We start from the raw sequence: 18,456 nt of genomic DNA, 5'->3' as shown, positions 1-18,456 counted from the left end.
CTGTGCTGTCATCTTCAGTGCAGTCCCTGTGCATTAGGGCTTGGGCTTTTTGGGCATGGTATGGACTCTGCAGGCCTCTTGTCTTTTACCAGCACCTATATATGCAAAGATTTGAATTCACAAATACTCTCTTCAGTTGTATAAGTTCAGACGAGTGTTTTATTTCCCTGGCTGCTATATTGCTGGCTAATGCTTTCAGTTTCCACCTTGCTTATACAGTTACAAGTCATTCATGCTTTATGAGTATATTTGATTCATGAACTCCAAAATTCACAGTAAACAAGGGAATACAAGCCTTCCAGCAGTCTCTTGTCTGATATTGACCTATTTCTTGTCCCTAGCATAAATGAGCATGACTAAATCTTGCTCCCAGTCTCTTCAGTGCCCCACAATGGAATATAACATTAATATAAGTGTCCACAATGTCATAGCCCATATTGAGATTTGAGCAGTTTGCTTTTCTTCTGATATATTCATGGTATAGCTTTCTAAAAAAATTAAACTTACATTTCAAGTAGATGGGAAAGCATTTAAAAACTCTTGTCTATTAATACATTTCTCTTTCTATATAGCAAAGACCAAATGATATATTTATTTTGCCCTCTAAAGGTGAGTGCTAGAGGCTCATTTGAGAAGGGCAGGGCTGGGGACCTTAAATATGTAAGCAAAGGCACATATTTCCACTGGTACTTTCACTGCAGAAACTGTTATTCTATAGGCAAACACAGCTATTACTTTAGGGAAGAATACCACTGTTATTCTATAGGGGAACGACATTCAGTTAGGATTACCTATATAACAGCATTCTATTGCCAAATGAGAACAAATCACTGTGTGTTTTCCTAGATGCAGGGGCTTGGAAAATAACATTGTTTCAGGAAAGACGTTAAAATATTGCTGCTGTAATCTGTGGCTAATCCAGACTGCATTAATATTCAGTCCACAATGAAGAGACCAGGAGCCTTCAGGATCAGGCGAGGAGAAACGTGAAGTATTTAGCCTTGAAACTGTTATTTTTCATTTTTTTTTTTTTCCCTGCTGTCCACAATAAGCGTCTCTTTGTGCAGGAGGGTTGTAGGAGGCAGGAGGAATGGAGCTGCTCATTTCTCTGCCTTCTCTAAATGGTTGAATCACCAGCACCAGGTCCAGAGGGATGCTCAGCCCCTACAGAGGAACGTATTGAATTTTGTTTCCTTCAAAATGTTGAGCCCTGGCCAGTAAAAGCTTTGGTCTCCCCGAGAATTTTAGGAATGCTGTTACGGAGTTTTGTCCGTTGAGCTGCTCAGCAGCTTTGAATCAATGAGTCAGTAAAGGGAAATAATACGAACAGAAGATAATTTGTTTTAGGGAAGTAGCTGTAACTCTGTGTTTTCTGAGGCTGAACTATTATATTATGCCCTGGCTGCAGAAGGACATGGTGTTCTGTTCAAGTATATATAGATTAGGCATGCATAAATTGAATTAACAGCACTTTTTTTTATAGCCCAATAGTTCTGCTAAAGAAACATGGTAAGTAAACCGGACAAAAATGTATTAAGTTGTCTCAAGTTAAACACCAGGCATTTCTTTAGCTACTTCTTGGCCCTTCACCAGTGTGCCTTTGCCATCGAGTCAGCCTGAAGTTTTAACCGGACATGATCCAAGGAGCTTTCTCATTTACATCAGCAATAAAGAAAAATGCATGAAAGAGGGATAATTATGGGTTATGATTTCTGTAGGTGTTTGGGTTATAAAATATAATATGGTCTGGCGTGTTAATCTAGAAAAAAGCTTGTTAAAACAAAAAGAGGACTCTCACCGTTCCCCACTCCTATATTTGAAATGTTTTCTCCTGAATTTAAATGTTCTTTGTTACAGAATAAAAAAAAATATTCCTGGACAAGGGTTTTCCCAAAGAAATCTTAATAAACAGACCTTATTTCTCTCTGTGAGTTATTACTTAAGATAAAAGCACAGGGAACTGAACCAGAAAATACTTCTGTTTTTTGCTTAAATTCTTTATTAAATTATATGGAAAGATGATTAAAATAGGGCTTCTGTTCGGTCTGTTCATGTTCATATTGCTGCTGCTGGCGCATTTGTTCTCAAGTGAGCAATGTTAATTGTGTATATAGAAAATCTATCTTTATTGCCTTAAGATGAAGTCTTAGATTATGGGTGGTCCTTATGCAGGGAAGAGCTTGTAATGTAATTAATTTAAACCAACTATCTAAATATATGGTGATGCACTAGCTTTTATTGAATATCAACATACTCTGCGTATAAACTTCTTGATGTGTCTCTGCTTGCTGAAATAGCTGAAGAAGGACAGGTACGTCCTTTGGGAATGCTAAATAGCCTGTCTTTCAATGCCAAAATGCTTGTTTTCGGGGAGAGGATGCCTGGATTTTCATTGCCAGGGGCTTTGGGGTCTTCAGTGGTCACCTGAAGATGTGGGCATCTTCCATGCCTGCTGGAGGGTGGGGTAGAGGGGAGGGATGCTGGATGCAGGGGGGGGTGGGGGGGTGGGGTGTGTGGAATAAGCAGAAAACACAATGTGAGCAACCTGAAATGATGTGAAACCTCTGCAGGGGAATGTTCCTTAGTTGTGTGTCTGAAGTCATCTCTCAAGGATAATCTGCTTGCTCAGCAGGTTTCAGATATCCCAGAACTTGTTTGAGTCAACTAAGGTGAATTCATATGCAACAGCTTGAGTTTAAACAAATTCTTGTATTCAAATAGGGGGAGAAAGATCACATCGCTACTCTGTTAGCAAACCTTCTTTGGTTCTTAAATCATTAAATCTTAACTAGATTGCTAAATAATCTGCCTGGGAAGGTAAAAGTAGGTGTGACAGTATGCATCACACAGGTACTGAAGATGTCGAATGCCTTTCCACCAAGTTTTTGTTTAATTTGACCTTTATTTTTTGCTTTTAGTTGCAAAGTTAAATCTGAAAGGTCATTTGAAAACCTTCAGATTATAGATGTAAAGCCCTTTTAATCCTTTCTAATAAATAGCTGAGTAGGGAATAAATCTGTTGGGAGCTTGGAGCTGAGCTCTGATATTAAGCCTCAATACAGATGTCTATACACAAAAAACACTTAGAAATTATCTTGTGTATAATAACCTTAAATAAGTTTGGCTTAGAAGAAAAGGTGAATGATTATGAAACTGGTTTAATAAATGAAACCTTAATTGGACCTGGCAACTTGATGGATTCAGTCACTGTGGGCCAGATTATTATAGAAGTGATTTAGGCACAATTGAAAATATCCATTTTCAGGGAAGCTGAGCTGTAGTTCTTACAGGTTTCCAATAGCTCTTCTGTCCAGAGATTTCTTTTAAATGGCAGTAAATGACTTTCTATTACATGCCTTGGTAAGGCAGGGTTTTAATAAAAGCTTTGCATAATAACGACTTAAAAGCATTTTGATTTTGGAAGAACAACAGCAGCATATTGAAAACGACAGTGTCTGAAATGCTGAAAATGCGCTGTTATGCGGGTGCTATATTTGACATTGTCTAACATCTGGGTAGCCTTCAAAGCATTTTCCCCCCTAATTCCATATATAATTAAAAAGCAGCTTTCTCTAGCTCATTAAAATTTAGTCTTGTTCAAGCAGCGTACTTTTATGTTTATTTAAATGAATAAAGCACAGACTTAATATAGACTATAACTTCAAATATTAAATCTCTCTTGTATGGCTAATGCTTTATTTTTAAGCAGTGTTTATCTGCCCTTCCTGAATACCAAACTGGAAATGGATATGGTCTCCAGAAGCTCATTGTATTATTTTGTAGACAATTCAACTAACTTTCACCATATGCTTTTTAGTAATTATACAATGACAGCAAAATTCCCAAAGTTAATTTTAGTGACATGCATATAAATAAGGTGAGGCAGTGGCTTTTCAGACTTAATGATGGTATCGCTCTTTTTTCACAGGCTTTTGGAAATGCAAAAACAGCACATAACAACAACTCGAGTCGCTTTGGGAAATTTATTCAAGTGAATTACCAGGAGACTGGCACTGTGCGAGGGTAAGTGGGGGTCAGGTTGGAGATGCTGTACATACTCTTACATGCACAACTGACTAAATAGGCTGTTGTAGAGGGTACATGGAAAAGAAGGTTAATTCTTTTTGGCCTGTATGTTTCCCAAAATGGAGGAGGAGGGGAAGAAAATATTTATTTTTTAGCATATTTAAATCCATTTGTATGAAAATGTTGGCATGTCTGAGCTGCACATTGAAGTGAGACTACACCTGAGCTGGCTTTAAGCCAGCTGAGCTCTCCTTAATAATGATGTCAACTTTGTAATTAAACTGAAATGGAACTTTTCCTCTTAAGATGGCAGTTAAGGCAGAAAAGGGGAATGTTTTGGCGAGGATGGGTGGGAGGGCTGGAGCACACAGCAGGACATAGAGGCTGGGTGACCTGGCTGTGCTCGGTCTTGGGAAGAGAAAGCCAAGGGGGGGTTTGATCTCCAGCTGCCTGAATGGTGTTAGAGGGGATGCAGCCGAACTTTTCATCATTGTCTCATTCCCCATATGCTGCTGCCCCCCTAGCATGGAGTCTCTCTTTAACCCACCCCTTGACCAGTTAGGGCCTCTTTTTTTCTCCCGGGCCATTGCAAGGAGATGTTGTCTCCACCGTGGTTCTGCACAGTTTATTTCAACATCTCTTCTGCTACCCAAAGCTCGTGGGACTGCAACTCAAACCTTCCTTCCCCCAGGGTGGCCTGCGGCAGAAGTGCTGCGTGGTTGGAAGCCTATGGATGAAACCTGCTGGGTGGGCTTATCGAAGCCTGGGTTTCTCTCTGGCTAGCTCTGGATGAGCAGGGCTTTGTTAACTCTGCTTTTTGTGCAGGTTAATTAACTCAGTTGGAAAAAGGAAGAGTAGAAGTGGTATTCCAGGGGTTATATAATTTCTGCAGCTAGCTAAGAGATGTCTTGCTGGGACTTCGTTGTTATTTTAGAGAACTGCTTTTAATTTTTTTTTTTCCTTTCCTATTTTCCACCAGAACAGTATCACACAAATAGCTTCCATTAATTTTTCAAATGAGCTTGGGTACTCTGTGTACCTTCCCGCTGTTTTTTCATCCTGCGTCAAATCTGATGTTCTTTTTCTTTGTTTCTGGTGAACAGCTTTCTTAAAAGGATAAGCCTCATTTTTTATTTTTTTTTAATGCCTACTGAAATACAGGGTAACAAGAATCCAACAAATGCCTTAATATATTATCTTGGCATGCTATGTCAGCTTGATGGAAGTGGCCTCTATTTATACTTGGCAGATAGATGCAAGTAACATTGTATACTCAAGTCCATAAAATAAGAGATATTTTGTCTTTAAAAAAAATAACTTCCTTGGTCTTTGGTTGCATGGTGCGATGTGACTGTACTTTGCGATGAGCTTTGCCGTGTTGCCTCTATGAAAATAAAGACACCTAAAAAACCCTGTGAGCTGTTCCTGGCATACGAGACCACAGGTTTTTTTTCCATAGTCTTACAGAGAAGATCACAAGTATTTTTATTTTTTTAAAAACTTTGCATAGATTTGAAGCACAGCCCGAGTCAGTTATCCTGTATTTTGCATATTATTTGCTTTGTTAATATAACTGTAATTTGCAGCCCTAAATCGGAATTTTACTGTGGTTGGAGGCTGAAAATAGCAGTTGGATATTTGCTTACAAACCCTGTGAATATAATGACCCAAAACTTGAAGCAGATTTAAACTTAAGAGGTGCAACAGCGAAGAGATTTAGTAGCAGCTAACCCCGCCCCATGAAATGAAGTCTTTGAAGATGTCTTTAAAATTGATGGAGCATGAGCAATGGCTACGGTTAAGTGTGTTCCCATAAGGCTGTATGAATTTATTATGTCCTGTTGAGTGATAAGCGAGTTCTGGAGGAAGGTCTTTGCAACCTGCTCAGTCCTATATGATGATCAAAAGCCTCAACATCTGACATGCTCCATAAAATTGCAGAAGAGCTAGATCGGAGACATTTTAATTAAAAACAACAGTGCACTGGGGTGGTGGTAAATCTGCGTGGTGGCATGAGGCTGTATCTCAAGCACCATGAGCTGGTGCTTTCAAACAGTCTCTGCCTGGGTGTTTTGCATGTTGGTATTTGTATATGAAATTCAGTCTCAGATTTCAGATGATGTTACCTAGGATGCTAAGTACAGGCTCTGTAGCATGAATAAATGAGTATTTTGCACAAAATCATACTCCTAGAACTCTTTTCTTTACTCTTAAAGGTAGATTTGTCATAATTGACAACAGTAAATAAAAAGAAAACATTGGGAGACATCTACTTTTTTTATACCTGAATTGGTGGGGTTTTTCACTGTCTTGTTGCAAGAAGGGATGTATGTTCTTCTTGGGACATGTATTTATTATCACCTTTGCACTAAGCAGGGTGTGTTTTACCAAAATATCATTTTAGCTATATCTACCAAAAAAAATTGCCCTGATTTAAATATTGGTTTGGACCAGATGACCTCTGGAACCTTTTCAACCTGAATTACTACGTGAGTGATTTTTTTATTTTTTTTTTTAATGGGTGTGTGTGGGTGTCTGTGATAAGAGCAGACATCACAGGGGAAGGGTTGAAATGCCAGGGGCGGTGGATGTGATCCAGGTTGTCTTACAGCAGCATGTACCCTTGCTCCCAGGGCTGGAGCTCTGATCTGGGACGCTCTGGTACCTTTTTTCTCTTCTGTTCACTGAACCTGCAGAGAATTTATGGCGTAGCTTGGAAAGGAAAAATTGGTTTCAGATAAGAAAGGGGATACAAAAAATCCTGTTGGCAAGGAGTATCCATAAACTCTAGTCAGCTTCCTTGCAGGGAATAAACAAGAATAAACCTTTTTGGTGCACATCACACAGAGGAATAGTACTGCTTGGCTGGCTGGCTGGCTGGCTTTACTCCTCCTGTCCAGCAAGATCACCCCAGTGGGGGTTGGATGTGCCATTTCCAGTAGCTCTCCTAAGAGCTGCTATAAGCATTGTCACAAAACCTCTGCAGCATGTCCAAATGATTTATTTTTCTATGTTTTTTAGTGAAAGGAGGGGGGCATTACTGAGATGCAAGTAATGAATAGGTCTGTCTGGAGACTGTGGTGGAGAAGCGAGTGTAGAGGCACCTCCTTGTCTCTCCATGCCCAAGGTTCATTGAGTTTCCCGATTCACACGTGGCTGCTAATGTCGGTGCCACGTCACTGGGCGCCTGTAGCTGGAAGAGCACAGCTCTGTCATCAAAACTGCCAATTATAACTCCAGTTTCTAAATCCCTGTCATTACTCGTTGGTATTGTTTAGAAGAAAAAATCCTGTTAAAGCTTGTTTTAGCTCTGCAAGCTTGAAAAAAGTATTTTAATATATAAATTAAGCATGTTTATTATGGAGGCTCTTAGGATAATGTGTAAACTCCAATAAGTAGCTTTTGCAATTGTTTATTTTTTGACCATAGCCACAAGTTAACAACCTGAGGTTTTGTTGAGCAGTGGCTCTTCTGCAAGAGGGAACGGTGATTTGGGGACCGCAGCTAAATCTAATCTTGCAAACTTTTGCACCCAAATGCAGTTCTTGCGTGCACAAATCTTGGTCTGCAAGCAATTTTATTTTGCTGGCTTTGGATTAAATAGGTATCTGAGTTTCTTCGTTGCTGTCAAAATTTCCCTCTGTGCTCCCTGCCCATAGGCTAACGCATCTGAGATCATGTTTTTCATATCCAAGTTAGTGTTGGCTTTGTATCAAACCAAAAAAACCTCAAAAGCCAAACATAATATTGGGTTTGTTCTGCCTAGGAAGAAATTTATATAACTAAGTGAAACAAGGCTGAAACTTTCTTTGGGGTGTACTAAGACTGAAAACTCCTGGTAAAGCCGTATTCATTTAAGTTGAATGTTGGGTCAATGAATAACGCTTTTATTTTTACCTTCCAGAGCTTATGTTGAAAAGTACCTCCTGGAGAAATCAAGACTAGTCTATCAGGAGCACAACGAACGGTACGTGCCTGTATTTTGCTTGCAAGGTTTGTTTTGACCTCTATATGTGCCGATAGCATGGCACAGATAGCTTACAACCCTGTATGAGCTGGCGTGGGCGGATCAGGATTTTCATGCTCCTAACTCTCTGCTTCAAAGATAAACGTTGCATTTTATGTTCTGCTGTTTAGGGAGGAATGTGTGACCCAGGATAAATAAACTCCAGTATTTTATTGATGGTCCTTGACTTATATTTTCCATTGTCTTTATGATTCATGTCATATGGATCATTATGTACCATTTGCTTTCTTACGCAACTTGTGAGCTATTTAATATCTAATTGGGTGGGGGGGGAGATAGTATTTTACTTTTGTCTTACAGGTCTTAACACACTGAAGCCATCAGAAGGGTCCCTAGAAAAAGCTAAATTTATATAGACAACAAATTTAAGCAAATTGTTCATCCCTAATTGCAGCATACGGTTTGTTACATATTCCTCTCTCAGGAATTATTACTCTGATTTTAAATAAATTTGCTGCTTCTAGTTGTCTTTCAACTCTTGGCACTTCTGTCTGTTTCCTTTGAGACACATGTGCGAGACATTTTCTTGAATGCTCATGGGCTGATTCCGAAGCTAAATAGCATATAAGCCTTGACAAATATACTCTTGGGTGTTGCAAAATGATTAAACTCTGTTCTCTTGGAAAACATCCAGCATAAAAGCAGTTTTAACTTTAGAAGTACTGCTACGCTCTTAGCATTAGTCTTAGAGTTGTCTTGAAGCAAAAGAGGAGTTTCACTTAAGGTTGTTTTAGTCCTAGTAGTATTCAAGTATTTTTAATATTTGTGTAGCTGTAAAAATTGAAGGTTTTCCCTTTCTGTCTTACAGAACTGCAACATCATTACTTTTAACAGTAATATGGTATTAATAATTTCTGCATTGCAAGTAAATACGTTGTTTTGATTCTAATAAATATGTAGGCATTGCACATGTTTATGAGAGAAAACGTGTTGGTGTCAGCTAGGAATTCTTTTAAGTATGTTCTGGAGCACTGGATGTCCTTGAATGGAAAAGGGGGAACTCATTCCCCATTACTTAATTTAATCTTCTACATCCCTGCAAAGTGGGTATGGGCCATTTCTAAACAGTGCTCATGTCTGAGTTTTTGGAAGCTGGAAAGTCAGGTTGTGATGTGTACGTGTGCTTCTCTGCTTAATGCTGCTGTTTATTTTGAAGTCTAAGATCATTTATTTTTTTTTGTCACCAGGAACTACCATGTATTTTATTACCTCCTGGCAGGAGCAAGCGAGGAAGAGAGATCAGCATTTCATCTGAAGCAGCCTGAGGAATATCATTACCTCAACCAGGTAGGAATACTATAGAGAAATACAATACATGGTCTTGCCTTTTCAACTGCTGATATTTAATGCTGATAAAGAAAATGTGTGGAGTAGTAAAAAAGGGTTGTCTTGATGCTCTATAGGCAGCCTTCTTTCATTGGAAATCATTCTGCATTGGCAATCTTAATACCTGATAGTATGAGGGGGGAGTAAATCAGTGTTTTCCATTTTTTGTCCTGGGATATGTTAAATATATTGTTTTGATTGTTGAAGGGAGAAACAGTACGTAATATATCTGTTATTTGTGTGAATGTCATTTGCTCATTAACATCTGTCTGCTGAGTAGGAGAAAAGGGGAAAATGTGTGATACTAGTAGCTCTTCAGGCTATAATGTCTTGCATGAGGTAGTCCTAATTCTGTAGCTTCATGGCTGGCTTTTAGCATGATCCTTTAATTTTAACAAGATAATAAATTTAATATAAATAGCAACACAGCAACCACTGACATGTGAATTAAAAATGAGTGAGGCATTAACGATGGCCAAATAACCTCATACTTGGGAAAATCTGATTTACTTCAGGCATTTAAGATGCAGTTGTTCGCTGATGTTTGTGAATAGAGACTTTACTGTTTTTTTCTCAAAAAGAAAAAAACCCATAATATGTGGAAGAAGTAGTTAGGTTATATGTTGATTGTAACTAATTGCAATTTTCTTGGAGCTGAAACACGATTAGCAACAAAGAGTGATTTAACGCATAAGCTGGAGAGAAACTTGTATGCACAGTGCAACCCAAATAGCCTCTAATCTTTCTAGAAATGTAATTTAACTCCAGAATAAGTCTCAATTACCCGGAGCTGTTTAAAGATTTTTAGAGTGGGCTATCAAAGCCAAATCTATTGTAATATTAACAACTCCCACCCATTCTTAGCAGGATCAGGACATTTGCATGACTGAGGAACATATTAAGAGCTGAAGGTTTTCTGCATCTCAGGTGTTAGATGGAGAACATGGTGTGATCTTGACAACCATCTGCACCACTGTTTTGCTGTGGGAAAGTGTCAAGATCATTTCAATTAATGTTTTGTCAGATTCACAGGTTTTGTTGGGCAATCGGTAGTTTTATGTTAGTTGAAAACATTGCTTTTAATTATAGTCCTTTTTTTTTAATAGCAGTTTAAGGGTGTTAATATTTAAAGTAAAATTATACATCCAATGGCACGTAGTGTGTAGAGCCAGTAGCAATGTGGCAATTGAAGTTGAAACATTTATTTTAGTCTAAGCTAGGATGTGGTGGACAAGTAGGCTGGAGAAGGATGCTGATGTATGTCCAGTGGATCAGAGAAGCAGACTCTGGACTTGTCTGAGCACAGTGTGTGGACAACTTTTAGGGGTTTTATTATAATATTTTTTAAACTGTTAATAATTAGGGTTAGTGTTAAAGAGACCATTTAACACTGACATCTATGGGAAAATGGCTCCTTTAGATGTGGTCAGGGCTTCGGTTCTTATTGAGGCTTTTCAGCAGTGCAGTAACAGCTTTCTCGTGCTTTATAAGCAAAGGCAAAAAAGGAAATTAAGGAGAAAAAAGGAAAAACAGATGGGGGGGAATGGGAAAAGAAACTTTGGAAACATGAAAGGGGAAAACTATAAAATGACCCTGAGTGTTTACAGCAGCTTCTTAAATGTATCCTAGAGAAATGCCTGCCTCTTAAAAAGGGAAGAGAACAAGCTCAGAAATTAAAGTGTTTAATTAAAAATTAAATAGTAAAACTGAAAAGCTGTAAAATATTGAACCAGGCCCCTTAAGTCAAGAACTGACTCAGTCCTTGAGTCAGGCATTATTTTCTTTCTCCCAGGTTCCTCAGTTCACACTGTTATGCAAAACAAACCTGCATTTTGCATTGCAGATGAGAAATAATCTATTCAGGTGTTTCACTAAAATGTGCTATTATTTTGTTGATCTCTAAATGCAGGGAGCAGGTTAAAAAAAAAAAGTTCTAAAAAAGTAAGTTTACTTTAACTACCCCCTGAGTTTGGATGACTTCTCCGTATCCCATACCAAAGGCAGGTATACCTACCATCGCATACCCTGCAACTGCTAAATGTTTTCTGTGTTGGCTATTCGCATTTCTCCATTTTGAAATTAGTGATTTGCAGGATTAGATCATATTTTAAGTTCATCGGGAGCTCTGGTGGCATGTGTCTCTCCCTCTTGGGACTGGTCACTGACATGTGCTTTGAATTCCCTCAACTTCATCTCTGATTGTAAAAAGATAAAAAGCTTTCAAGTGGTGTTCTAATCGGTCAGAGAATTGTACTTATGTGTCTAGAGCAGAGGTGGAGAGTAGAAACAAAAAATCTGCTCTTCAGTGTGATTTTTTTCATCAATAGCTCTTCAGCTCTAGGTAAACGAAAGGTTTCTCCAACCACGGAGAAAAAGAAAGGATCTTAAAATCCATTAAGCTTATTACATGAGAGGTCCTCACTGTCTTGAAAACACTGTAAGCAGGAGTCAGAGCACCGTGATGCGTTATAAATCTTACCTTACAAACATAGAAGTAAGGAATGACTGTGCAGAATAACAATTATTTTATTTGGAAAGTTGATGTTGCTGCCCTGGTTAAAGAGCAGGTAGTGGGAGTTATTTTTGGTCTGAACACTACTTAACCCAGTCTGCCTTGCTTTCAGATGACAAAGAAACCCCTCAGACAGAGCTGGGATGATTATTGCTATGACTCTGAGCTGGTCAGTATGAGTATCTGCGTCTTACGTGTTGCTGGTGCAGGGCTGCTGCTCACTTGAATTTGTTAGGTGCATCAAGACCTGAGCAGAAAACAAAGTCAAATTAAATTTAGCCTATTAATTACCCTCTTCTTTCCTCTGCCCTGCAGTGGTGTTGCTTGTGTATTATTAGCTCATGACAATACTGATGTTTTTTTCCCTTGCCCTTTTTTGGTTCCTTCCATCTGGAAAGCTGCTTCAGCAGTTGGATATGGTCATCTACTTGTAGCAGACTAAGGGTCTTTTTGTTCCTTCGTGGTATGATACATGATGATTTATGGAAATTGTGTTAGGGCACAAGGTAAAAATTTAAATTCCTTTCCAATAAAATAGAAAATCCGTCTCTTGAAACCCTAGGAGATGCATCAGTTCATGATGGTTGTAGCAGTGTATCTGCTCTCCGGCTTCCGGGGAGGAGAAGACAAACCCAAAACCATCCCCCTGCCCAACCATATATGAGAAAATCAAACCTTGATATTCAGAATGTGAAAATAATTCCTTCTCCTAAAACAGTTCTGCTGACATGATGAACCTTTCCAAATGGGTCGACCCAAAAAAGGGAATGGCAAAGCTTCTCCCCCTTCCCTGGCTCCTCGTGCGTGACCGAGTCGGAGGCAGTGGCTTCAGCTGGCAGCATGCTGTGGGTGTCTCTGTGTCCTGTGATGGTCTCTGTTGGTTTTGTCTTGCACGGGGAAGCATGTTTCAGATCAGCTGCATGTTGTTCCTGCTAATCTTGCCGTGTGCTTCATGATTGCCAAACTCTAGCTGATGTGTCTGGCAGAGTAAGAGGTAACATGTGAAGGAGCTGGGTTTTCCTTGGTCTAGTAAGCATCTTAACAGCAAGGTTTCACTGCAAAATCCTTAGGAGGGAAGGAGGGAGAGGGAATCTTAGGCCCCCCAGGGTTTAAAACTTGAATATTGCATTGGCAACCTTAATGCATCAGCATCCTTAGAGGCCCTACAAGAGCAGAGAGTGAAGAACAGATGCTTTTCTATATACCTTAATGCATTTTACTAAGCTGCAAAGACCTTAATTGCTTGGAATGGGTTAGGGCAATTTACTGGAGGAATCAAAATTAAAACAAACCTCAAATCTGATACCTTCTTCTGAAGGGGCCAATAAAGCCCTGCCAGCTCAGGAGTTGCCACATGTCCTTATTTTGCACAGCAAAGTTAAATGCCATTACAATTTGGCTGTTTATCTGTTACTTTATTTTGCTCAGCATCATTTTCTGTGATATTCGTGGCAAATCAAATCTTTGCTTCAGTTGATGAGTCACTCTTAAGCATACCCTGGACCTCTCCCCATAACCATGGACTCAACCTGCTGCAGATGTTTGGTTTATAAAGAAACTCTGTTTATTTTATCCTCTTCAAACTTCCTGTGGAAACCTGTGGATTGCTTTGATGTGATGATAGTAAGCAGGGGACCCACTTCTGCTGGGAAACTAATTCCCCTGGCAGGATATTAATGATGACTTTGGTCTGTAGGCATGGACTTTGTAATGCTTGTCTGCTCTAATATCAAGGAAACTCCTTTTTTTTTTTTTTTTTTATAATTACTATCCATTTATCATCCATTAGGAAACAGTACAGAGCTGAAACACTACAGAGAGCATCCACTTTTAAGTAGATAATTTGTGAAAGGCCTTTCCATGCAGATTAATGAGTTGGCAATTGTTATGCAAATCGTTAATTAAATTGCCTTTGGCATAGATTGTGCTACTTCTGAGTTGTCTATGGTATTTTGCCATTGACTCGTGACTTAATTTTGGATGAATGATGCTATGAAATGAAATTGTCTCTTGGAATGTGGAGCACCAGTAAAAGCAGCACTTGATATACTTGAAAAAAAAATTTAAAAAGACGTATTTGCAGAACTTGTGGCTATATTATTGTTCTGCAGACCCCAGGTCTCACTGTAGTCGGCGTGGAAACTTCTCCAGGTTCTCCTCAGCCATATGTGTAGTGGCCAGGAAGCCAGTTCGCCAAGGTTTGAGTTCAGGAGGGACAACCTCTCCTGACATTTTGTAATGTAAATAATTGCATTGCTGATGCCTGCTGATCTGACTGATACAGTGCAGATGCCTTGGTTGCACTCCTTTGGATAATATATACAGCCAAATACCTTATACACATCTTAAAAAGGGTAATTTTCAATCATCTATTAATAAAAGGTGGAAGTGTCACTTTTCTAATGAGTATTTGCTCAGAACGCACAGGGGTGTTATTTTCTCCTTAAATTTAAAACCCTGTGTTCATTGATGCATAGTTTAAAATGGGTCTTACTGTTCAACATCTCTAAAGTCACTTTGTCTTTAAGTATTAAGTTGTTGTCCCTGAGAACCCTTGATAAAAAAAAAATTAATTTCTTGTCCTGTTAAACTTATCTAGCTTCTAGTTGAGGGGATAAGGCACTTCTGTGGGAGTAGTCTTCTGTGTTGGAATAGTTATCTTAAGTAAGAATTTCCCCCTATAATCAGTAGCCATCACTGTAATGATGCTCCAGAGTGGGATGAATCACTGATACAGTTGTGAGGCTTTAAATGCAGATAGGTGCTATAAGATGCAAAGCTGATACTATAAAATAGCTTCATTCTCTCTAGTCTTTATTTATGATTTATTTTATGTACTGTGAGTATGAGTGTCTTTTCAAGTTAACAGTCATCCTGTGACTACTTGGTACTTGTTTAATGATGTTCACTGTAGTATTCATGTAACCCTGCATAGTGCAGACTTTCAGAGTTATTTGGGCAAAAGTTTGAGTGCACATCCTCATATGTGATAAATATGATTTACAGACAGATAACAAAAAAAAAATAATCAAAGTTTTACTTGACTACAGTCTTTCTGGTATTTAAGAAGAAAAATTCTGCCTTGCCGCTGGAGCTAATCTTGGTCTTTTATTGTATTGAATATGTGTTTCTTGCTGTATCTGCTGTGGTGCTGTGAATCCCCCTGTCCCTGGGCTGGGTGTTGGGGGTAATTAGCCACAGTTATTCCCTGTGAAGTCAGTACGGCCTCCTGGATATCTCGTTTCCTGGTGCTAGATTGGAAATGTGCTGGTTGCTGATAAAAGGTGTGGAGATCACTAAATGATATTTATGATTTGTTGACTCTGCCATCTGAACCTGTTCTGATCTTAATTTCTTTCAATGCTTAATCTTTCTGCTTGAACCCCGCAGGACTGCTTTTCCGTGGAAGGAGAGGACTTGAAGCATGACTTTGAGCGGTTACAACTAGCAATGGAGATGGTGGGGTTTCTTCCCAAGACTCGCAGACAGTGAGTTTGTTTTCCATATCAGTAGCTTGAGGATGGTATTAGTTGATATAACCTCCATAATCAGTGAGGTTGTTTACCGGGCTTCAGCTAATGTAACTGTTGTGCTCCACATAACGTATCGGGCTGGTCAGAAGAAATAATTAGCGAGGCACTAGCACAGGCTGCCCGGAGAGGCTGTGGGTGCCCCATCCCTGGCAGTGCCCAAGGCCAGGCTGGACGGGGCTGGGGGCAGCCTGGGCTGGGGGGGGTGTCCCTGCCCCTGGCACGGGTGGGACTGGGTGACCATTACGGTCCCTGCTAACCCAAACCGTTCTATGAACAATAACACTTGACCGTTCATACAATGAAGGAGTAAACAAAATCTAAAGATATACACAAAAAATGTCCTTCATTACTGTAGCTAACGATTCTCTTTATGCAAATGGAGCGTTGGCAGGAAATTGGCACCTTGGAGTATTTTTCAGCCATTCATTAATAGTCCTGCCTTACTCCGCATGTCATGAATCCAGATCCTGTTTTAATCAGAAATCCTCATTATTAGTCAACATACTAAATTTTTTGCATGTGCTTGCCAGTTCTGTAGATTTGTTTCCAACTGGCCTTTGTTCACAAATTCACTGGAAGGTGCTGGCTGGAAAATGGGACTTCTTAGTTGGGTTGCAATACTGCCTGCCACTGACTGCAAAGAATTACTGCTTCATATGAGGGCTATCTTCAACCAAAACCACAAAGCAATTCCTCCCTGTTAATTGTTGGCTTGAAAGTCTTAAGTAGGTTTGAATGAATTTGACAAATATGTTACTAAGGTTAGTAACAGGCCTAGAAAAATATGTATTAAAAAAAATGACCTCAAAGTGAGTGTTGTTTTGATGGCATAAGTATCGCTGAAAAACACATCAGCAGCAGGACACAATGAGAAATCTTGTGCTTTTTCAAGTCAGAATGTTCAAACAATAATTTAATGAATGTGGTTCCTTTCTGTCTGAAATCCTGGATGTTTATGTGGGAACAGAGAATTACTGCTTTGTACTAATGGCACTTGAAACCCTGTTCATCAACTTGGGTAAATGATGTTTAAGATGCTAACATACAGCTTTTTTTTCTCGCCCCCCCCACCTCAGTGGATTATCTCCTGTTCTTTTAAACACCGGTTTTCTTGCTTTTTAACATGTTTCTGAGCCAGCATTTAGAAACCCTTAACTGTCAGACGTCCTGCCTTCTGCTCCCACAAGAAATTTTCACCCAGCAATGTCTATTTTACATAAGCTCATCCCTTATTCCTAGCTTGCAATGAACCAGTTATGAAATTAAGACTGCTTTTTCTCTATCTGTTCCACACATGTGGATAAAACCAAGTATACGTACTTCTAGTGTAAATATGTTTATATGTCACCGTGCTTCCTTACCTTTCAGGAATCAGGTTTCAGCAACAAGGGTTTTCTGAAGACACTTTAGGGTACAATAGGGGAGTTTCAATTGACAGAGTAAAGCAACCAGTAAGTGTCAGGACTGAACAGAGGTGGATTTCATCAATTCATGCTTTTAATATACTGTGCAATAACTGTTCTTGGCACACAAGTTCATGTATTTCTCATAGTGAATTGTGCTTGTCAAAAAATACATTGGATTCTTTGCTATATGAGCAAATTTGTTCTGCTCTATGTTGTACAACTGTAACACAAAGAAGTAACCACCTCCAGCTGATTATAAAAAGGAAGGACATTTTAAGTATTACTATACTTTTATAAGTGTTTGTTTATAGCAAAACATGGGTTTTCACCTTTGTGGAAATAGTTACAGAAGAGAAATTTGTATAATTGCATCCCTGTAGTTCACGATAAGGAATCAGTATCCCTGTTTTAGAGAAAAGAAAGGACTGGCTTGGAGAGGTGGAGGTGTGTTGTCCAGACAAGCTGGTGGCATGGTGAAGAATCTAATTTGATATTACTTATTTTCATCTCCCCAGAAAATGTGGAAATAGGGACAAACAGAGTTTATAGCTGAAGTCAGCTGTGACTTGATAGTCTCAAAGAGCTATTTTTTTGGAGGAGAGACCAAATACCAAAAAAGAATAGAAAAAAGAAAAATCAGCTGGATAAATTTGCTTGAAGGGTAACATCTTTTCTCTGTCTCAGTATGCTTATATATTATAAAAAACATTTATGCTTTGTTATACAGGCTGCCTACCTGGGACTAGATCTGAGAAGGTGACAAACGCATGCGCCAGGGGACTAAGAAGGATCACCTGCATGTCTGAGTCTAGTCTCCCCCTTAATTTGGGCAATTGCATGACAGATATTTAATCTGAGTATCTAGGTTACTCGAGGATTTCTTTTTTTATTATAATATAGGGTGCCACTTCATGACCATGGGTTTGATGTGTTAAATGATTTTCAAGAAAGCTGTACCAATGCAAGTTTAGTACTCGATTAAGTGAAAATATTTTTTTACATGAGGCAAACTATATGCTTCATTTGAACATCATTTTTGAAGAAATATTTGAAGATTTGAGACACAAAACTGCTTCGGATTGAAAACGGGAATGAGTCAAGCGCGAAGACAGCACTTGGATATTTGGGGATGTGGTTTGCTTTTTCATTAGCTTTAAGAAAAAACAACCAAGTGAAAAGGAATTCTGTCTATTTTCTTTAGAATTTTCTCTCTCTTATCGGCGATACTACACCTGGGTAACATCCGTTACAAAAAGAAGACTTATCGGGATGACTCCATCGATATTTGTAACCCTGAAATACTACCTATTGTGTCGGACTTGCTGGAGGTAAGCCTTCGCTTTCTGTCCTGTAACGTTCACACCAAGTGAGCCACCTCTATTTTATATTTATTTATAGAATTTTATATATATTTATAGAATTTATTTTCTGTTTCACTGGAAAGTTCTCGTGTTAACATTCAAAGGGCTGTTCATGTTTGCCAGTGAAAAGTAATGAAGATTTTTTTAAAGAGGTTTTTCATGTGGGGTTTTTCCCCCTACTTCAGGTTTGACAGAAAATACTGTTTCTGTGGTTAAAATTTGAAAGAACGCAGACCAGTTCTAGGTGGAAAGCAGACATTCCATT

The 18,456-nt window shown here is 39.0% G+C and overlaps 1 protein-coding gene across 11 annotated transcripts in view; it reads left to right on the top strand.

The window, feature by feature from the left end:
- Positions 1-18,456, top strand: part of MYO9A (myosin IXA) — a 184,229-nt gene that overhangs the window by 61,065 nt on the left and 104,708 nt on the right. For 9 of the 11 annotated variants that reach the window (XM_055716034.1, XM_055716040.1, XM_055716032.1 and 6 more), the window contains exons 3-8: positions 3,929-4,023; positions 7,931-7,993; positions 9,241-9,340; positions 12,004-12,060; positions 15,282-15,379; positions 18,032-18,158. In XM_055716034.1, coding sequence (XP_055572009.1) covers positions 3,929-4,023; positions 7,931-7,993; positions 9,241-9,340; positions 12,004-12,060; positions 15,282-15,379; positions 18,032-18,158 — 540 coding nt within the window. The remainder of the gene's footprint in view (positions 1-3,928; positions 4,024-7,930; positions 7,994-9,240; positions 9,341-12,003; positions 12,061-15,281; positions 15,380-18,031; positions 18,159-18,456) is intronic. The other 2 variants (XM_055716037.1, XM_055716042.1) reach the window with 1 other exon arrangement.

The sequence above is a fragment of the Falco cherrug genome, chromosome 7 (genome assembly GCF_023634085.1).
Source record: "Falco cherrug isolate bFalChe1 chromosome 7, bFalChe1.pri, whole genome shotgun sequence".
Classification (NCBI taxonomy): Eukaryota; Metazoa; Chordata; class Aves; order Falconiformes; family Falconidae; genus Falco; species Falco cherrug.
The sequence above is the reverse complement of the archived record's forward strand: the minus strand, read 5'-3'. Positions and strand labels throughout refer to the sequence as shown.